Source organism: Limanda limanda, chromosome 1, assembly GCF_963576545.1.
Source record: "Limanda limanda chromosome 1, fLimLim1.1, whole genome shotgun sequence".
NCBI classification, from domain to species: Eukaryota; Metazoa; Chordata; class Actinopteri; order Pleuronectiformes; family Pleuronectidae; genus Limanda; species Limanda limanda.
The window spans coordinates 19,406,340-19,425,168 of NC_083636.1; the positions used below are offsets into that span (position 1 = coordinate 19,406,340).

The following is an 18,829-nucleotide window of genomic DNA, read 5'->3' on the forward strand; positions in this document are numbered from 1 at the left end:
TGAGTTCACGCGGACTCGAACTTGTGACACACTTCTCTGTCTGTTCGTTCGAGGAGGAGGAGGAGGAGCGGAGCTGCGGAGCTTTTACGCACGAAGAGAAAGTGCTCGTTCTTTTTTAATTGGTGCGTAAAAGTTGAGAGGAAAGTGCGAGGAGGGTTTTTTTTACTGTGGGGAAAGTTTTGAAAGTTGTGTTTTTGTGCTGACTGTGTTTCCGTGGACCTGTCAGCAGCTCCCGGGTGAACCACTGGAGGAATGCGGAGCCGCTAGAACCGGGGAGCGGAGCTGGAAAGTTCACATCGACTCGATCCAACTTTTCATTCGGAACCAAGGATCATGGCCACGGGAGGGTTCAAGCCCAACGCCACCGACTTCCTGGAGGAGTGGAAAGCGAAGAGGGAGAAGATGAGAGCCAAGATGCTGGGGGACATCGCGGCAGCCACCGGGGCTCCTCTGGGCTCCGGCCCCGGGGCTCCACTGGGCTCCAGCCCGGGGAACACCGGCCGCCTCGCCGCGGGAGCCGGGCCGGGCACCGAGCTCCTCAACCACGGCAACCCGGAGCGAAGCGCCTCCTCCGGGAACTGCCTCCCCTCCTCCTACTCGGTGGCTCGGTCCTCCTCCGGCTCGGCGCTGAGGAGACCCGAGGAGGACGAGGTGCACCTCCCCGCTCCCCCTGCAGCCTCCCCGGACTCCAGCCACCTGAAGAAGGCCGAAGCTCCGTGCGCATCCCCGGACTCCAGCCCCGCGATGGCGTGCAACGACAGCGACAAGGAGAGCCCCTCACCCGGGAAGGGAAAGGAGAAGAAGAGCAGCGGCCCCAGCGCCAGGAAGGGCAAGGGGCAGATCGAGAAGAGGAAGCTGAGGGAGAAGAGGAGATCCACAGGTGTCGTCAGCATGCCGTCCACCGAGGTGAGTCCATGTGCACAGGTGAGACACATGTCCTCAGGTCCTGGGGGTCTGTCACAGATCCAGAGTCAGAGTCTGGAGGTCTGAGCCCAACACTGATACTGATTTATGAGCATAAACATCTTTAAAACCCTTAAATGTCACTAATAAACCGAGTCAGGACCCTGCTGGGGTCTGGGTGAAGCGTTTCTATCCTCACGTTTAAGAAGCTGAAAGTTGAGAGCTTTGAACTAACATGACTCCTCTCACTCAGTCAAATAATATAAAATTAGGTCACAGCCCAAAACATGAGTGGAAATCCTCTGGTTTCTAACTCAGATCAATATCCAGCCTGGATACACACACCCCATCAGTGATTGTTCTTCCATCCTGTTTTCCTCAGTTTACTGTTAAACACCTAAACTGTGTGAATCCAGAGTGTCGGTCGGTGGCTGTTGTGTAAAGTGAAGCGTTCCCTGGGTGTGTTATCGTTGTGTTTGTGTGTTTGCTGCTGTAATTTGGCTGTTGTTGCTCCTTTTTGTAACTTTATATCCAAGTTATTCTTTGGCTGTCTTTGGCTGTCGAGCTTGTTTAGCATCTTGGGAAAAATGTTGGGAAAGTCTTCTCACTTTAACACATTAACTGTGTGTGTCTGTGTCTGTGTGGGTCCATAAATAATTCAAACAAAATAGAAAAATAGCACTTGTTTTGTCAAAGTCTCAGAATTCCTCTCATACATGTGTCTCCGCTCTAATCGAGCGTCGGCAGCGACAGAAATGAAAGCAGCTCTCAGATGTTGGGGAGAGAAGCTAAAGACTGAGGGGGGTAAAGTGTGTGTGTGTGTGTGTGTGTGTGTGTGTGTGTGTGTGTGTGTGTGTGTGTGTGTGTGTGTGTGTGTGTGTGTGTGTGTGTGTGTGTGTGTGTGTGTGTGTGTGTGTGTGTGTGTGTGTGTGTGTGTGTGTGTGTGTGTGTGTGTGTGTGTGTGTGTGTTGGAAGGCGTTCATTGTTATTGAATTTAAATCATGTCAGACTCTTGCCTAATTCCTGTGGTTCACACACATTCAGGATCTCCGATACGCAGCTGTGCCAGCCAAGAGCCAGCAGACAGACACACACACACACACACACACACATACATAGTAGAGTCTCCACGACTTCAGAGAACATTACAATAACTCACATTGATTTCCTGAGTTACTTTAACCGATAAACAGATGGATGTCGCCACAATATGTGTTTATAATACTTTTCATTGACCTCCCCCCATTGTGGACGGCCTATAACTTGAACCGAACCACCACTCCCATCTCACCACTGACCCCAGCAGCAGCAGCACCTCCTCTGAGATTTTGACCAGTTTGTTGGTTGGTGCCTCACATCCTGTCATTAGGTGCTGAGCCGTTTGAGAGCTGGTCACGAGCCAGGCGGTGATGACCGGGGGTCCGAGGAGGGGGGGGCTGTGCCAGACAGACGGGCCCATAGGCAGCTGATCATTATGTAGTAACGTTGTGTGGGTGAACACGGAGGAAGAGCGGTCTGATGAAGGGGATTTGTGTGAGTGAAGCATCTTTTATTGTGATATTTTCACAATAAAAGGTGTTTTTCCAAAGGACTTTGACCTTTGCCCTTTAACAACAATAACTGTAAATCATTGTCTCACACTGAGGCTCTGGACGAGGGGCCACATGACCTGGTTGACCCCTGGGCCCCGTCACGTCCTGATGACAGAATAGACCTGATCTACAACGATGTGAAGTGGAAAAACAATTGAAAGCAGGAAATGTTTAGGATTTTTCCCTTTTTTAATTATGTTTTGAGATATTTATGTGTCTTCTGGAGGATTTAGAGGCTTCAACCCTTTTCCTCACAGATATAATTTACAAGGAAAACAGTTTCATTCCTTTATTGGATTATGATTTTTGCTCCAAATCCACATTTCTTCTTCCCCCCTACTCTGACACATGTGACCTGTTCCTGATGATCTTTTATTCTTTTGACACTTAAACATTTAAATCAGGCCGACGAATAACAGCTCAGATGATCTTATGTAACTTAAACACCAGAAGCTTCCTCTCTCATGTCTCACAGCCTGAGATCTTTAAGAAACATAAGAATGTCAGAAAACTACAGATCAACATTCCCCCTTTTTCTGTCTCTCGGCCTGTTGCACGTATATAAAAGAGCGGAGGATGCAAATGAAGCCTCCCTCTCACAGCCTCTCTTTGTGACCGGTGGTCAGGTGTGAATGGAGATGCCTGGGATTATCTCCCCCGCTCGCTCTCTGCAGAATAATGGCTGCTGATCTGGATTTCCGAGCATCTGGGGAACCCAATCTTCAGCCCGTCGGAGGCCATAATGGCCCGATAACAGCTCCGTGCTTTCCTGGGAGAAAAGGCACTTTTTGCACGGCATCGATCAATACAAAGCTGCCGCTCCGCAGAAAGGTGTCTCCTTTCTCTGCCCCCCCCCGCCCGCCGCCTCCGACTGGAAGCCATTGTTGTGGACGCCGACCTCTGACCTGCTCCCGCCGTGCTTATGCAACGCAGGAATGTGGAAACGGGGAGAGAGCGTGTGGGTTGGAGCATCTCTGTGAAGCTTCGATCGCCCCCTCGCTGAACATGTATCGGGTTGTGATGTGAGATTGTTTTCCGTTAGTCACGCCGTGCGATTGTGATTCATGCCGCTCATTGTGCAGGCTTCTTTTTTGTTTGTTTTTAACGACCTCGGTGAGTGATGAGGCCGCGGTCGGACGCCCCTGCCAGGGGAGTGTGAACCTTTGTTTTCATGTGGATGACTGGACCTGCCCCACAGAGGCTGGCTCTGCTGCTGCCGGGGCAGGGTGGAGCTCACCGGCCCGGCAGCAGCAATCTGTCTGCAGCGTCACCGCGGAGGTCAACGGGTCCATCATGCGATACTGTGCCGGGCGCTCGGGCAGTTAACACTCTGATGACAGGAGGACATGGCAGACAACAGGGGCCTTGTTCCGACCTGAGCCTGTGACTCAAGGTGCTTTTGAATATGTTTAATACAGATGCACTTTATTGTTTTTAATGTCTAGACCATCCTTGCCCAAACTCAAAATCCTAGAGTTTCTAAATGATACATAATACGTCGGCAGAAGAAATATGTACACAATTAGACATTGGAAGAATTGTTTATTGTTTTTCCTCAACCATGAAGGAAACGAGCCGGGTACCTTCTGTTTTATATCAAACCACGAATTTCTATAAACCTCTACGATCCAAAGATCCTGCAGCGCTCTGTTTATTGCACGCTCTCAATTTACAGCTGCGCTAAAGAATGTTAATTTGCATTGGGTGGAGCGTGTTTCACTTGCTTCTCCAAACAAGGCCACATCATCACAGTAAATACCACAGGGGTTTTATCACGGACTGAGGTGAGCGAGGAGCTTTTTAGGCAGAGTACTGTGTTCCCCTCGTTTCTCTTGTTGTTTGGACAACAGGGAAACTAAACTCTTTTCAATTAATACATGTGTTTCTCCACGTGAAGCTTCCCCAAAGCCAGAAGCAGCGTTCCCGAGAACCTTTTAGTCTGGTTGACGTATTGGAACGAGCCCTGGATTGTTTACGAGGGTCTCCGTCCCTGGAAAAGTTTCAAAGGGATGAAAAAATCGTCTCAGAATAAGCTGTTCTGTGAAATTCCAGAGAAGGAGGAGGAGGAAAGAAAGAGGAGGTGTTGCTCGCCTGCCTCTGCGATGAAGTGGTTACCAGGCCGGCTCGTTTCCACCCTCGGCACCTCGTAAAATACACCGCACCTCCGTAATGGGCCGTGACTCGTGGTTTTGTGCAGTTTGCAGGATTGTTACGTAAACTTCAGTTCCTATTAAAGTGACCCCTGGCTAGTCGAGCGTCGGTTATGTTGATAGATGGCGTCAGATCATGTGATGAGAAGGAAAGAGGCTGTGAGGAGGTCAAATCAGCGTCTGGATGCTGTTTAGAGCCAAACATCACAGACGTCACTACCTTTGTGCGGTGGATTAATGTGTCAATGGTCAGATTCATAGTCTGTGGGTAATATCTGGTATTTTCAATTTTTACCTTTGAACAGTTTTGGTTTCTTTGATTATTCATGTTTGTTTCACAATTCTTTTTTACTTTCCAGTTACTGACAACATTATTAAACCAGCAAAACCTCCAGATTGTGTCCAAGTGGGTAAAAAGATTTTCCCTGAGCTAAATTTAGACTTTGGTGGAAATGCTCTGAATTCCCGCAAAGATTCATTGTTCTTTTGGAAAGTTCCTGCAGTGGGAACGCAGCTTTTGGTTTATTTCTCTACCTTCACCAGAGGAAGAGTTTAGAAGATTTTATCTGTCACAGACACATTTGTGGAAAAGTTCCCCCTGACGTTTATCTGGGTGTGATGGTGGTGTTTAAAGAAGAGTTTCTGTTCTGTGGCATCGCCTGCTTGATATTTACTGTCGGACGCTGTTATTTGCACACGAGGCTCAAAGTCTGTTCCGGATCTGGGTCACTGCTCTTTAGTTATGTCTCCCTGGGAGCAGACGGTAGATTATTACTGAGGAACAACCTCCTGCACTCCACCCACAGGAATGCACAGTCATGCAAAACCTGCAGTGTCTCCGAGCACCGACACCGGACGAGCACAAGTCGAGAATAAGACGTTTCCCTGCAGGTTCGTCCCAAAACTCTGGTCCAGTCTTTGTCCCCTTGAGGACACACGACCAGTAGAATCTACTGTTTGCAAAGGGAGAAGCTTCTGAACCTTCCCTGCTACTTGAACAGCTTCAGTGGCCCGGTCGCTTTCCATCTGGCTAATCTTTAACTCCTGAGTGTTTGCACATCCAGCATCAGTCGCCTGTTATTGTGTTGGTTTTGGCTAGAAACTCCGAAATAAGGTCACACGCCTGTGGAGCAGAAACCATCGATCCCGAGGAATTGTCAGCAGTCGAGAAGCCACGCCGATTAAACCGGTTCAACTCGGCGCGCAACATTACCTGTGTAAATATTTAACCGAATCCACGTGGACTGTTTCCTCCTCAGGTGCCAAACGACTCGTCTGACATTTTCTCAGTCATGATTCCCCTTTCACATTAATTCCCTCCTCATTACCAGCGTTCACACTGGGATCATTAACACGATCCAGGAGTGCTGACATGCAGTTTGTACAAATATGAGTTTGGGATTTGAATCCTGATTAACGGAGGTGGAGGGAGATCGGTTTCACGCTCTGCTGTTATGTGAACTTTGTCCACGCGGCGGCCGGGCGTCTCGCTCGTTCGACAACTCGCAGACGCACACAAACCCACTCAGCAGGGGGGGTGGGGTTAGGTAAGAGAGTCACTGATTAGAAGAGCAGGTCGAGTGTGTGCAGGGATTTTGTGCGACTGTAGCATGTAACCTATTTGCCGGACATTCCTGTGTGTTTGCTGACGACTGCGCGGAATTTGTGAGTCAGCCCTAATCAGGCCACTCTGCATGATTAGGCACATTTGGGAGCCCGACTATTTGTGTTCATTAAAGTAGAATTACTTGGAGACCCCACTCTCCCTTGTTCCCACTCCCCTCGACTATTCTCGATTCTGTTCGCATTCCACATGTGTGTGTCTGTGGTCGGCTTTGTTTGGAGAATTCAGGCAAATAAGTAAAGCTGCTTTCAGACCCTGAACAGATCTTCTTTTCAGAATCTTCCCCTCATACTATATGAGAAGTTGAGTTTATCTACAACAAAACAAGGTTCTGCTTCGGTTCTGTTTGCTGACCCGGGCAGTTCCCACATAAACAAGAAGAGCAGCTGACTCAAGAGACTCAAAGCCAGATTGAGATCCTAGCTAGCAACAAAAATCTCTTTCCAATCTGACGTCTCCGTCGGCGTCTCGTTCGTGTACGACTCCTCTTTCTTCATCCTGAGATATCTGTGTTATTCCAGTTTTCAAGTCTTGTCAACTGTTACATCATCAACACGCCCACTCGCTCGCTCTCATTCCCACATCAGGGCCTGTCTGAAAAGCAGCGAAAGTGAAAAAGTATCATTTAAAAACATGGTGAGGAATGAAGTTGGTTTGATAGAAACCTGAGCCGCGGCCCCGAGGTTCCCGTTTGATGCCGATTCAGTCACAGCTCTGCTCACTGGGCCGGTTTGTTGCATGAGGGACAATAAGCCTCAGTGAAGTTTGTCTGAGTGAATGCACATCGACAGACGGATTCTGTCCCGCAGGTTTCCACGGCACTGCTTCTGTGTGTTATGTCACCACGGATACGCGGCGGCTCCTGATAAGCAGGGGGGGGGGTTACACGATGTGACCCGAGCTGGACGTGACGAGCGACGCACAAACGTAATTTCCTCCCGGTTCAGTTCAGAGGGAACGAAGCCGAGGACTCAGACGGAGGAATGTGGGCTTCACAGGGATGATGAATCCGAGTCCCGGCCGATGTTTGGTTTGGCCGTTTCACTTCTCCTTTCTGAACCGCAGAGAGGACAAACTTCATTTAAAGAATAAACGCTGCTCTTGAATCAAAACAAGCAGGATTTATTAGAACAAGATATTTGAGGTTTTATGAGGTAATTTAGGCCGAGATGAAAATATGGTTTGATTTCCAGCTCGCCCCGAAGGTTTGATGGACTGCGGAGGATTTAGTTTGAAAGACGGCGCACGGGCCACATGAAGTCGGACATCAAAAGGACGCAGGAATGCACTTGATCCCTTGAAATCGAATAAATATGTGGCTCTAAACACGCCGAGCCTTGATCTTTAAGCTTTTTCTTTCCAACAAAGGAACCAAAGGAGGTTCTACCTGTTCCCCAGCTCTCCCCAGAGTCTTTCTGTTTGTTCATGCACCACCTCACGTGTGTGTGTGTGTGTGTGTGTGTGTGTGTGTGCGTTGTGTTGTGTTAACCGATTCGACACGCAACGCTGCAGGCGACTGATCTGACTCTGCACCACCCACCGAGTCCGGCTTCTCTCATCCCAGCTCTCGTCCTGCTGGACTTGGAAGAAATTACTTTTGAGATTTGTGTTCATTTCCTTTCTGTGGTTACATCACAGCAGTTTGCATCTTTGTTTATCTCTAGACAAGGCTTTTAAAATGGCCTTCAGTGACACCTGCAAGTTCAGAAGCAAAATGCTGATTCACACGTTGTCTGAACTGTTTCCTAGAGGACGACGCTGCAAGGTCATGACGTCGGAACCCGAGTGTGTGTACGTGAATGAGAGTGTGACCCAGCTGCTGATTTCACTCACTCTGAGATACAAGCACGTAGATCAATACTGTTTCTTTAGCAACGTGTAAACAAACAAGAAGCAGGGCCAGGGTTCAGTGGTGACAGAGTGTCGGTCACGCCCTGTTGGTGGAGACTCGTCCAGCCCAGTGCACACAGCGTCAGGACAATGGTGTTTTCATTGCTACGGCTCTGCACGTCAGCTCAGTAATTCACGGTAGTCGACAGATAATTGAGGCAATCCAGGAGGTTCACGTCCATGTTAGGTCAACCTTTTTACACCTCACAGTGAACAGCATGTCGTGTTTTTTATTTCAAAACGTCTCATTATATAATTGATGCCGTAGTTGACGTTTCCCCCTTTTTATTTTTTCAATCTGCTGCTGTTTGGGCACAAATCTGTGTCCGATTGAAAGTGCAGCGGCGTTTCATGTTCAAAGAAAGAGAAGCCGAGCGGTAATCGTCCTGCAGCGCGGCGTCTCGGAGCCGTCTCTCCTCGGCGGTGTTAACCTTTTGCCTGTGGCGCTGACGGCCTCTTAAAAGATTCATAGCCAGTGAAACTTCTGGGCTCAGCGTGACGGATTGGATTTCCGTTGATCGTACGCTTTCCCTTCCTTCATATGTGCTGAATCCCTCACTTGCTGTTTGTATTTTTCCTCCTGCTTCACGGTATTTGGCCTTTTGACGCATCTAGTTTATATTTGTTTTCTCCTCCTCCTCCAGTTTTAATGAAAACCCGGTCGTCCTCAAACGGCTGAATCAGTCCTCCAGCCTACACACAAATGCATCACAGTGGTTTGTTTGCGTCCACAGATTTTCAGTGTGCGACCTCATAAGTAAACATGAGGAGAACCTGTGTGTGTGTGTGTGTGTCCTCTGTGCCCTCTCCCATCCTTCTCTGTTTCCTTTTCCCTCCTTCCACCTCTTTCCTCCGTCGGTCCAGTAGCCAGACGTTGGAGCTGTCCTGGTCCACGATGGATGGGCTGGTGTCACCGGCTCCGTCTGTCCAAGGGGCCGGATTTATCTTCCTGGTGTCAACCTGAAAGGTCACGCCATCGAGTGCAAACAGTCGTCAGGCCGCCATTACCTGGAGGACAGAGCGCGAGGGCTGCATGGCCTCCTGGGAATTCTGCTGAGGCGCTACCGAATGCCAAATTAACTCTTTACCATACAACTGGTGGAAAAAGGAATTGCCTCCATTTAAATAACAGTGAAGAAATACTTTATTTATTGGGTTAAAGCATCAATCACGTTTTCATTTGCGTTTGGAAATTCTTCCAGCTGCTTGTTTCTTCCATGTGAAGTCTCTTTTGTGTGAATTTGTCCGGTGCAGCATTAGAAGATGTCAAGTTGTAGATAAATATGAAATGACAAACACACCAGATCGTTATTCTCGGCTCCACAATGACAGAAAGCGGTTGCACTCCAAAGTGAATCTGCACCGACAGGAAGCGAGCACCCATCCGATGAAGCCGGCGCCACATGTGAAATTTGAATGTTCTTACTCGCGGAGCAGGAGCAATATTTACATACTGTCAACCCGGTTTTCATTTCCGAGCTCATGTACCCGCGTCACAGTTCGTCTTCAGTCGAGTGTAGAGAAGTGGCACCAGCCTGGAATCTGTTCCCAGTCTGAGCTGTTGGCAGTTGGGGTTTAGCCTGGAACCACGGTTTGGTTTGCCCAACACAAAGGCCTCTGCACACAATGGTCCTGCCTCTCTCCGCTGCCGCTGGAATGCAAAACACGCTTTAACAGTTTCCGATACTGTACGTGTGAGTGTTGTGTTGCAGGGTAAATTGTACTCGGCAACACAACGCTGACGCACCAACAAACACTGAACTACACGACGGAATATTACAGAGACTTTATCTGTCAGCTGATGTTGTTATTTAGTCGTTCCTTTTTCACTTTAGTTAAATTGGTGTCACTAACCAACCGAGACAGTTTTTAAGTTCTTACTCATGTGGTTTAAAAGCAGGGGGGTTGAAATGATTGTTCATTAATCCCGATCGAGATAAAAAAAAGAATCGCATCAGCATTCACGACTTAAAAGGAAACTTTATTCAAACAGGAAGTGTTGACATGAGTGCGTCTGGAAGTCGAGCTCCTCTGGGACATTCACCAACATGATTGTGTTGCTGTGGTCTTGAGAAGCGGCGGCTCGCCTGCTGACTCACAGGCCGAGCCTCCTGTGGCCCAGACGTCCTGTTCTCTTCCCTCTCTCCCTCAGAGGAGAAGCAAGGCTGCAGAGTAATGCTGCATCTTCATCACTCGCCCACGCTCCTCCTCTTCACTCGGGGCCAGTAAGAGGCCTGTTGTTGTTGAGTTTGAAGGAGTTAACGCTGCAGCGGCGTGTCGTATCTGCTGCCACGAGCATCTGAGTAAATCCCCCCCCCCGTCTCAGAGGATCGATTTGCCCGGTTACATAACGTTACAGAGCAGGAGGCATGTTGACACTCGTCCGTCAGACGAGTGATTTTTTTTGGATTTCACGCAGGAGTGTGAGTCGGCAGCTGTGTTTACTTAACGTCTGGGTTATTATTTCCAGCAGGAACGTTGATGGACGTGTCTCAGTGTCTCCGAGCTCGTCCAGGAGCGGCTCTGTGCTTTCCATTAATCTGCTCCTGTTCTCCAGCCGGATTCCTCATTTGCATGAAAAGCCCTGGCTCTCTCTCTCTCTCTCTCTGTCTTTCTTTCGCTCTCTTTCTCTCTCTTTCTTTCTCTCATCCACCTCTCTTCTCCTCAGGCGACGCCTCAGCGAACAGATAAGAGCTTTAGTCTTTAAAAATTAAGGGGCTACAATCAGCTGTCTGGTTAGTTCTTAAGTTTCAGGCGCTGTAACCCGACGCCTCTGTGTTGCTACGGAGACGTCACCTTTTCACTTTTCAAACTGAAACTTCTGTGTGTCACGTCACCCACTGGTTGAGCTGCCGTTTGGAAGCCTTGGAAGTTTGGCACCATAATAACCATTATTTGAGGAGTAGGGGGTGAGAAGGAGATTTCAGGTCATACGTCTCCTATTTGATGCTATGATGACAGGGTGAAACATCATGATTGACAGCTGAGACTAACTCGGACAAAGTCTTTTGGCCTCAAGCATATATACAGTTTATCGACTGAATACTTAAGTCAATTTCATATTCTGGCAAATGTTCATATTTCATTAAACATTTGTTCCACCTCTTCATGTGGTGTTGACTTTAGACTCAGTTTGGAAACGTAACACGATGTGAACTGAGCCGGACCTGAAGGCGTCTGAATCCTCACGGCTGCACCAACTGTAGATTAAAGGAAAACGTTCTTTCAGAATCTGTTTTTGTAATTAAGTTCAGGCTCGAACAGTTTGGGCCTCGGGAGACGCCGGAGTCCACATTCTTCTGCTGTGCACTCTTTGTCTTCATCCCTCTCTTTCCCCCCCACACCCCCCCCCAGGCCTGATGAGCAGTTGGTCTTCTTCCAAGGATATCCATTATCGAAATACTGAACTAATTCCCCCACTCGGCCTCTCGCTCTCCCTCCTCTCATTCCAATCCAGCCCCTGTTCTGTTTTACTCTGCTGAGCGAGATAAGCCTCGGCAGGGCACCGGGTCGTGGAACACTGCGTATTGACGGCGGCCATTTCTGTCCGGCGCCCCCGAGAATACAGTTCATTTGTTTTCCGACCCGCGGTATAATTTACCCCCCCCGAGTCTCACGAGGAGCCGGCGTTCTCATGAATAACAAACAGAGCTTTGCTCCGGGGGAAGAGAGTTCACGCCGACTCCCTCGCTCTCTGCTTTCTCACCTCAGACATCCAGCCTGCTGCTGAAAGACCCACAGAGTTTATTCCCAATTGCCTGGGGGGGGGGGGGGGGGGGCGAGCTTGTCGTGAATCCACCTGCTGCAGCGAACAACGACAGATGAGGGGTTTTCGTCGGTTCTTTTCGCCGAAAACCTCTCAGATCTCCTCGTCTTCCCAGGTTGACGTCTTCACTTCTGCATCTTCTCCGTGTCTGGGGGTCAGGGTCGTGGTGAATTCTCCGGACAATGTCCTGAGCTGCTGTCATCACACACCTGTCGGGGACGTCCTGGGTCTCATTTGTCTTTGTGGTCAATTATCCAGGTTAAAGGAGCCTCGGGGCCTGAAAAGCCTCGGGCCTTTTCTAATCCGACATTCCCTGCAGCTTTTTTTTTTTAACCGAGATTGGCAAATAACCAAGCAGACAAGGGGTGGGGGGGGGCAGTGATAAGCATCCACATCCTCTCTTATTTGTATGTAAATACGAGGATGCAGCGATGCGTTGAATCAGGTATAGAGAGCTGGAAGGAAATGGAAGAGGGGACAGTTTTTTATTTTATCCCTGCAGGTCGGTGCAGTGACTCTGTTCCGTTGCACCGGCCCCGGGTCTACACCGCGGCGAGGAATGCACTAATCATGCGACGCCCTTGCCAGCTGCCTTTTGTCTGCTTTTGGAAACCGCAACAACCAAAATCCACCCCCGGGTTTCAACCGATCCCCTCTGCCTGTGTAACTCACAGTGACGTCGAGGGAGAGAGAAAGAGGACGGAGCGGGAAGTGGTCATTGTCCTGCTCTTCCAGGAAGAGGCTGGACTCCCCCCCCCTCACCCCCACCCACCCTGCCTCTCCACCCCTTAACTTCTCACTCCTGTCTTCTTCTCTTGTTGTGACAGGAAGGGTTGTGTTCACCCTCCACTCTCTCAGCCTCATCACCTGTCCTCCCTCGAAGCTTTTGTATTTCTTCTTTATTTGAAAAGGAACAGTGTAGAATGAACATTCATTCAAATGTGAAGAGGTATTTACAGGTCTCTGGTTCAGTTTGTTACCGTAGAGCTGAAGAAAGGCTTTAATCCCCCAAAGACACAAGATTCTTATTCTATCCTTTCCCTGCATATGATTTCATCAAAGTCCATGAATTGTTTCCTGGGAAATTGGTGAAAATGTCCAACACGTCCAATCTTGCAATGTTAAAGGAAGTGGTTGGAATTAAATCCATTCCTAACTTTTTATCAAGTGCCATGAATTATTATTCCACTTCAAAAACTTTCCATCTTGCAACGTTGGAGAAAGTGAAAAACAAAATCCTGGATCCGCACCAAAACCGAAGAGGCTCTTTTTTTATCCTCGTCCCATTTGTCCTTGTGATGTAAGCGTCATTACCCACCCATTTCTACAGGGGGCGCACTGACCCCTATGTGGATGCACGAACCCCGAAGTTTGTGACTGTACCGACCTGTGTGCGTCGACTATCTGCGACTAGGCACAACAGCGCCACCTGCTGGCAGGGAATGTGGGATCAGGTTCGATTTACTTTCTTCTGCTGAAGTGTTAAAACTTCCCTGAGCGTCTGCCTCCCTGCGTCTGATGCAACTCTGGCACCAGACGCAGTTTTACAAAAATAAATCTTGTGCTTGACGGTTTCAGGCCTGAAGCTCAGTTCGTTTTCCATCAGTCTCAAGTTTTTCCAGTTTTTCTGGTGTGTCCCACTGATTATTTTCCGTTTGGATCGACAGTGAAACAAGTTTTGAGGCAGTTTGTGAATTTCTCCCTCGAGGCGCCGTCGTCTAATTGAATTATTGCTTTTTGTGCAGCAAGTTAATTATATTTGCTTTGTTTAGTGTATTTTTTTGGAAAGGAGTGAGTCACTGAAGCGCTGATTATTTTTACATATTCAGTCTCATCAGTACGTCTGGCTGCACTTAATTTCCAACATGTTGAAGTGTTTTTCTAATTTTACATCAGAATTCTGATTGAATATTGTTTCCAACATGGAAACAAAAGAATAGAAAATGATTTTCTTCTTCATCAGCGCCAGATTTTTGTCTGATTGGGTCGTTTGTCTCTTCTTCTCTCAACTTATTAAAGCTCAGAAGTTTTTCTTCTCTGTTGAAAAAGTCCACATATTATTCAAAGTGACGTGAGCTGCACTGGTTCCAGTTTCCTGTTCTCCTTTCACCAGTCTGATGCCACGTTGTGTCATATTACAGCTCGGTCAGTGTCAGGTGACTCACTACCTGCTCACTTTCACCTCGGCCGTCATAAATAACTTGACCAATGCAGCCAGATCTTCTTTTGATGCTTTGGTCAAAATCCAGGTTAAAGTCATTTTTAAGGGTTTCGAAAATTCTGTGTATTTTTCCTGGAAAAGTCTGAAGAATCAAAGCTTCACAAACGTCTGAGACCAAAGCTGCAGCTGTTAATCATAACGTTACTGTTGATTTGACTTAACTACAAGAGCCAGTATTACTGTGATACAGCTGCAAGTCATAAACAACATCCTCATGTGGAAGTTGACCTGTGAAGGTTCAGGACAAAGTCGATAAACTTTATACAACAATATGATTACAGTCTAATGTGGTTTAAAAAGGGTAGAACAGCGTGTTCTGACAGGATATGTGTGTGTCTGTGTGTGTCTGTGTGTGTGTGTGCTTAGTAGGGAAATAAAACGCATCTAAACCAACATAAGGCGTCTTCTGTGTTCAGAACAAACAATGCTCAGTGACTCAAACACCACAGACGTATCAAATGACTTCTGATGACACAGAGAAGAATTTAATTACTGAGCCGCCTGCGTCTTATTAAAGTACCGACTTTAATTTCAGGTTAATGTGAGTTAAGTGGTTTTTGGTGCTTTATCGCAACCAACAAAACACACGATAAGCTCGGTATCAAATGAAGAGGAATCACTGGATGTAGTGGGAGCTTTAATTTGAATTCTGTTCATTTTCAGTGCTTCAACGTGAGCCTCTCTGAACGTGAGAGCGTTTAAACCTTTTCACGTAATAACACACATTTATTGATGTTTTTATTTGGTATTTTCCAAAACAAAACATTTCACGATCAAACCAAAAGCAAACTAAACTCATAGAAAGAACATTTGAGATTATTAAAAATAACATATGTCAGGGTTTACTATGCACAAGTGGGCAAATAGTTTCCATGTAGAAAGTCCAAGGTCCAAACTATCTTTATTATCCCAGAGGGGCAATTAACTGTGCCGCCAGAATTAAACAGATAATAACAATAAATACATCAACAATAAAGAAGTCTGATGGCAGCAGATCTGTTCGCTCTGCATCTTCTCAGATTGAATCTATGGAAGCAGCAAAAACTCACTAAACAGCGTGTGGCTAAAATCGTCTTGTTCAGCCCTTCTTTAAAAAGTTAAAGACTCATAATGTGTCTTTATTTTATACGACAATACTCCTGTTAGTCATTGTTAACATTTAAAACCTCACAAACACACTTTCTTCCTTCAGAAGAAACCGTTCAGAGGCAAACAATGTTGGATATAGTTACAAACTTTCATTACAAGAGTTGAATTATCAGAAATAATCAGTTTTATTATCATTCTTTTCTTCGTTAATTTGAAACCAACGTTTCCGGGAGAATCAGCCGCCTCAGGTCGACTGTTATTAGTGGACAAAGGAGGATTAACAGGTATTTAAGAGGATTTCTATAAAGCTCAATTGTCAAATATTTGTCTTTCCTCCTGCAGAGCTCACACCTTTAGCTAATTATTTTTTTTACGGCCTCTGTAAATACGCAGAGCCAATATCTGACGAGCGGTTATGTAACACGGAATATAACCATATCAAACACAAGGAAGTACAAGTCAAAGAAAAACAAACCCCAAGTGTTAACTATTGAACTTTCATCCAGCTTCGTGAACGTCACCGAACAAACTGCAAACAAACTGCGAACATGGCATCATTTCAGACAACGTGGTGAACGCTCTCTTCCTGTCGGGTTTGGCTGACGTGCAGAACGTCCTAGAGTAAAAAGGAAATATGTAAAACAACAGGAACACATGCAGCGGGTTTATGTAACAGTCCTAACCGACTCTACGTGGCTTTTCTAATTATAGTTTTTCACTTTTAAACTATAATCTTCTCCGAGGACGTTGTGGTGCATTAGTCGTCAATAGAAAACCGACCTGCTGATCCTGTCACGGATGAATCGGGATCGGCTGCAGATAACATGTGAAGTTATGTTTTATGTTAACAAAGAAAATATGTCGGGGGCGCAGGCTAGTGAAAGATCAGCCGGGGCGTCTTCGTTAGAAAATCATTCATTTGGAATTCCTGCGGCACATTAATATTATTATTATTCCCACATTCACTGATTCATTTGCTTGTTTTGGTGCCGGTCCCGCTGAGATATGTGGTCGGCTTGAACCGACGCTCGAGGCCCGTTTCAGCTCCTTCGGTCCAAATTCCACTTTGTCCGCAGGGAAATCCGTTTAACGGCTGTTTTATGGTCGAAATTGCAGCAATGATTGCTCCGGAGAGTTTGCCCCGGAGGAGAGCAGATGGGCGCTCGCAAGTTTTCTTCTCCGGCGTCGCCCCTGCGCTTGAGGGATGTGGAGAGAGCGGGCGAGTGCAAATTCACCCCAGTGTGGAAAAACCAGGCCCCTGCCCCAAAAAGATAAGGACCCGTTTTGACCCCATTAACGCCGGGAAGGATGTAATCGGCATGGAGGGAGAGAGAGGTAGGGAATAGAGGGGGGGGATGCTGGCATGCAACAGCAGTAAGAGGCAAAGCTTTGTTACCTCCAGTGGACATTACATAACATAATCACAGGCTACACACAGACACACACACACAGGCTTCCCCATCCAGCTTCTCCTGCTGTTATCAAACCTCCCCCCCACTCGGTGCTGAGGAGCCTCCAGTGATGCTGGGCCTCATGTTTATTTTAGGCAGGAGGTCTTCGCTGCGTTGTCCCACTTCCAGACTTCACTCACACATTCCTGTCAAACGTGCTCAAAAAAAGATCCGTCTTCGTACTCAACTTTTTACGCAAAAGGACGAGCGACTGTTGGACAAACTTGAGTCCAATGAAGACGTTACTTCAGGTGAGAAAAGAGAAGCGTCCATTTCCTAGTTCCTGTGACCGGGCGCATGACAGCTCTTTATACATGTTAATTTTCGTGTCCTCTATATATTTCATTCTTTAACTATGAGACGATCATGTGAGGGGTTATTCGGCCCTGGCGGAGGGATACGCTCTCTTGAGTGACATCGTTTTTCCCCTGAATTCCTTCATGTGGAGGAATTATCCTCGCGGCCCCCAAAACTACAAACCACAAACTAGTTGAGAAGGACTTTATAATCTGCACCACACACAAGAGCCTCGTTCCTTAAAGCCGCCAGACCTCAGAAATGGAGTCGTCCCTCCTCGAGGACACACAGACATATAGCAGATGTTCTATGAATGGAGTAGAAAGAGATGACTTGACAAACGGGAAGACAACATACATAAAGATAAAGAAAGTGCAAAGCTACAAGTAAAAATTTGGATCTGAAAAGACAAAGAGCATCGTCCAGGTTCTGCCGAATTGGACGAGATGGTACGACCGGATTTAAATAGAAAATAGAAGACAAAGCTTGATATAACAACAATTCCTTTTATAAACCACAATGACTAATACACCACGACATACTTTATTCATGTGTGGTTTTCTTGTTTAGACAGATTTCCATGGACCTCCTGTGCTCGGCCTCGGGGCTGTTTTCATCACCCCTGCCTCACATCAAAACACAGGCACCGGGAGGAGAGGAGCGGAGGACATGTTTGTTTTTCTGCTTGTACGTGGAGTTGGTTAAATGCCAGTGTTGGCAAAGCCTGGTCTGTCTGTCCCCGGCCTGAGGGTCCGGCACGCTGAGCAGGACAGTGCACGAGCAGCGTGGAGCTCACCTCCTGGGCTGCGTCTCTGTTGTCCTGGGTTTTCATACGTGTGTGTGTTGAAGTGAGATAAGACTGTACCTGCTGCTGAAGAGAGGCTGGGGTCCAAGTCTGTTATATTGTGAAGTCGCAGATAAAATGTCTTCTAGAGCTCGAACCTTGTGGGTCTTTGTGTGAAGCTGATCCAGATCCAGATGGTAGGGAGTGAAAAATGTGCGGCACTGATTTCCTGAGAATTTTACAGTTCAACCATAGACTCTATTATAAATAACTACAAATAAATAGAAAACAGAAATACAACCGAATGAATAGAACTTGAATTGAGAGAATAATATAGATTAACTGAATAGAATAGGAAGGTCAAAGGTCAAGGTCACGCCTCTTGAACACGATATCTCAAATCTGCTTTGAGGAAATTTCTTCAGATTTGGATCAGTTGCCACTCGGACTCAAAGATAATCTGATTTCGATTTTAGGGGTCAAAGGTCACGGTGACCTCGTAAGAGAAAGGGTCGTTTTTATCTTTCGGGCTCTAACCTCGTCACGTCTTGGACACTGGTTCCGCTCGGGGACCCGCAGCTTGTCTCGTCTTATTATCGTCTCTGTTTGTGTCTCTTGTCCTTTTTTTCATTTCCAACTACACACACTGTCTTCGATGGGAAATCCAGTCTGTGTTGCCCGGAGCGGTCAGTGGCCACACAGGTTCGATGCTTCCAGCAGACGTGGTTTCCGTGTTCACCCGCTGCACAGGAGTGAAGGGAGCTTATTTTCCTAAGTGTCTGCTGCTCGTCTCTGCCGAGCGAGAGGACTCAGGAGAGAATGCGCTGGAACCTGCCAAAGTAAACCCACAGGAAGCTGATGAGTGTACCGCCGCCGTGGCTCAAGGGATCAACTCGCACTTGATTGAAATTCCTCTGATATTGGAACCGAGCTCGCCGCTAACTGCTCCACCTTCTTGCAGAACCATTACTCTCTGCTTGGCCAGTGAGGACGCCGCTACCGTGGCTTCATCTTGGCCAAAATTTCTGCATGTTTCTCATTTGTGCGTTTTCTCCTGGTGAT

At 47.2% G+C, this 18,829-nt stretch overlaps 1 protein-coding gene across 6 annotated transcripts in view; it reads left to right on the forward strand.

The window, feature by feature from the left end:
- The window catches only part of pawr (PRKC, apoptosis, WT1, regulator), a 42,444-nt gene that overhangs the window by 71 nt on the left and 23,544 nt on the right, over positions 1-18,829 (forward strand). For 2 of the 6 annotated variants that reach the window (XM_061068086.1, XM_061068127.1), the window contains exon 1: positions 6-906. In XM_061068086.1, the coding sequence (XP_060924069.1) occupies positions 334-906 (573 nt within the window). In that variant the 5' untranslated portion in view covers positions 6-333. Of the gene's footprint in view, positions 1-5; positions 907-18,829 lie in introns of those variants that run through there. The other 4 variants (XM_061068103.1, XM_061068095.1, XM_061068118.1 and 1 more) reach the window with 4 other exon arrangements.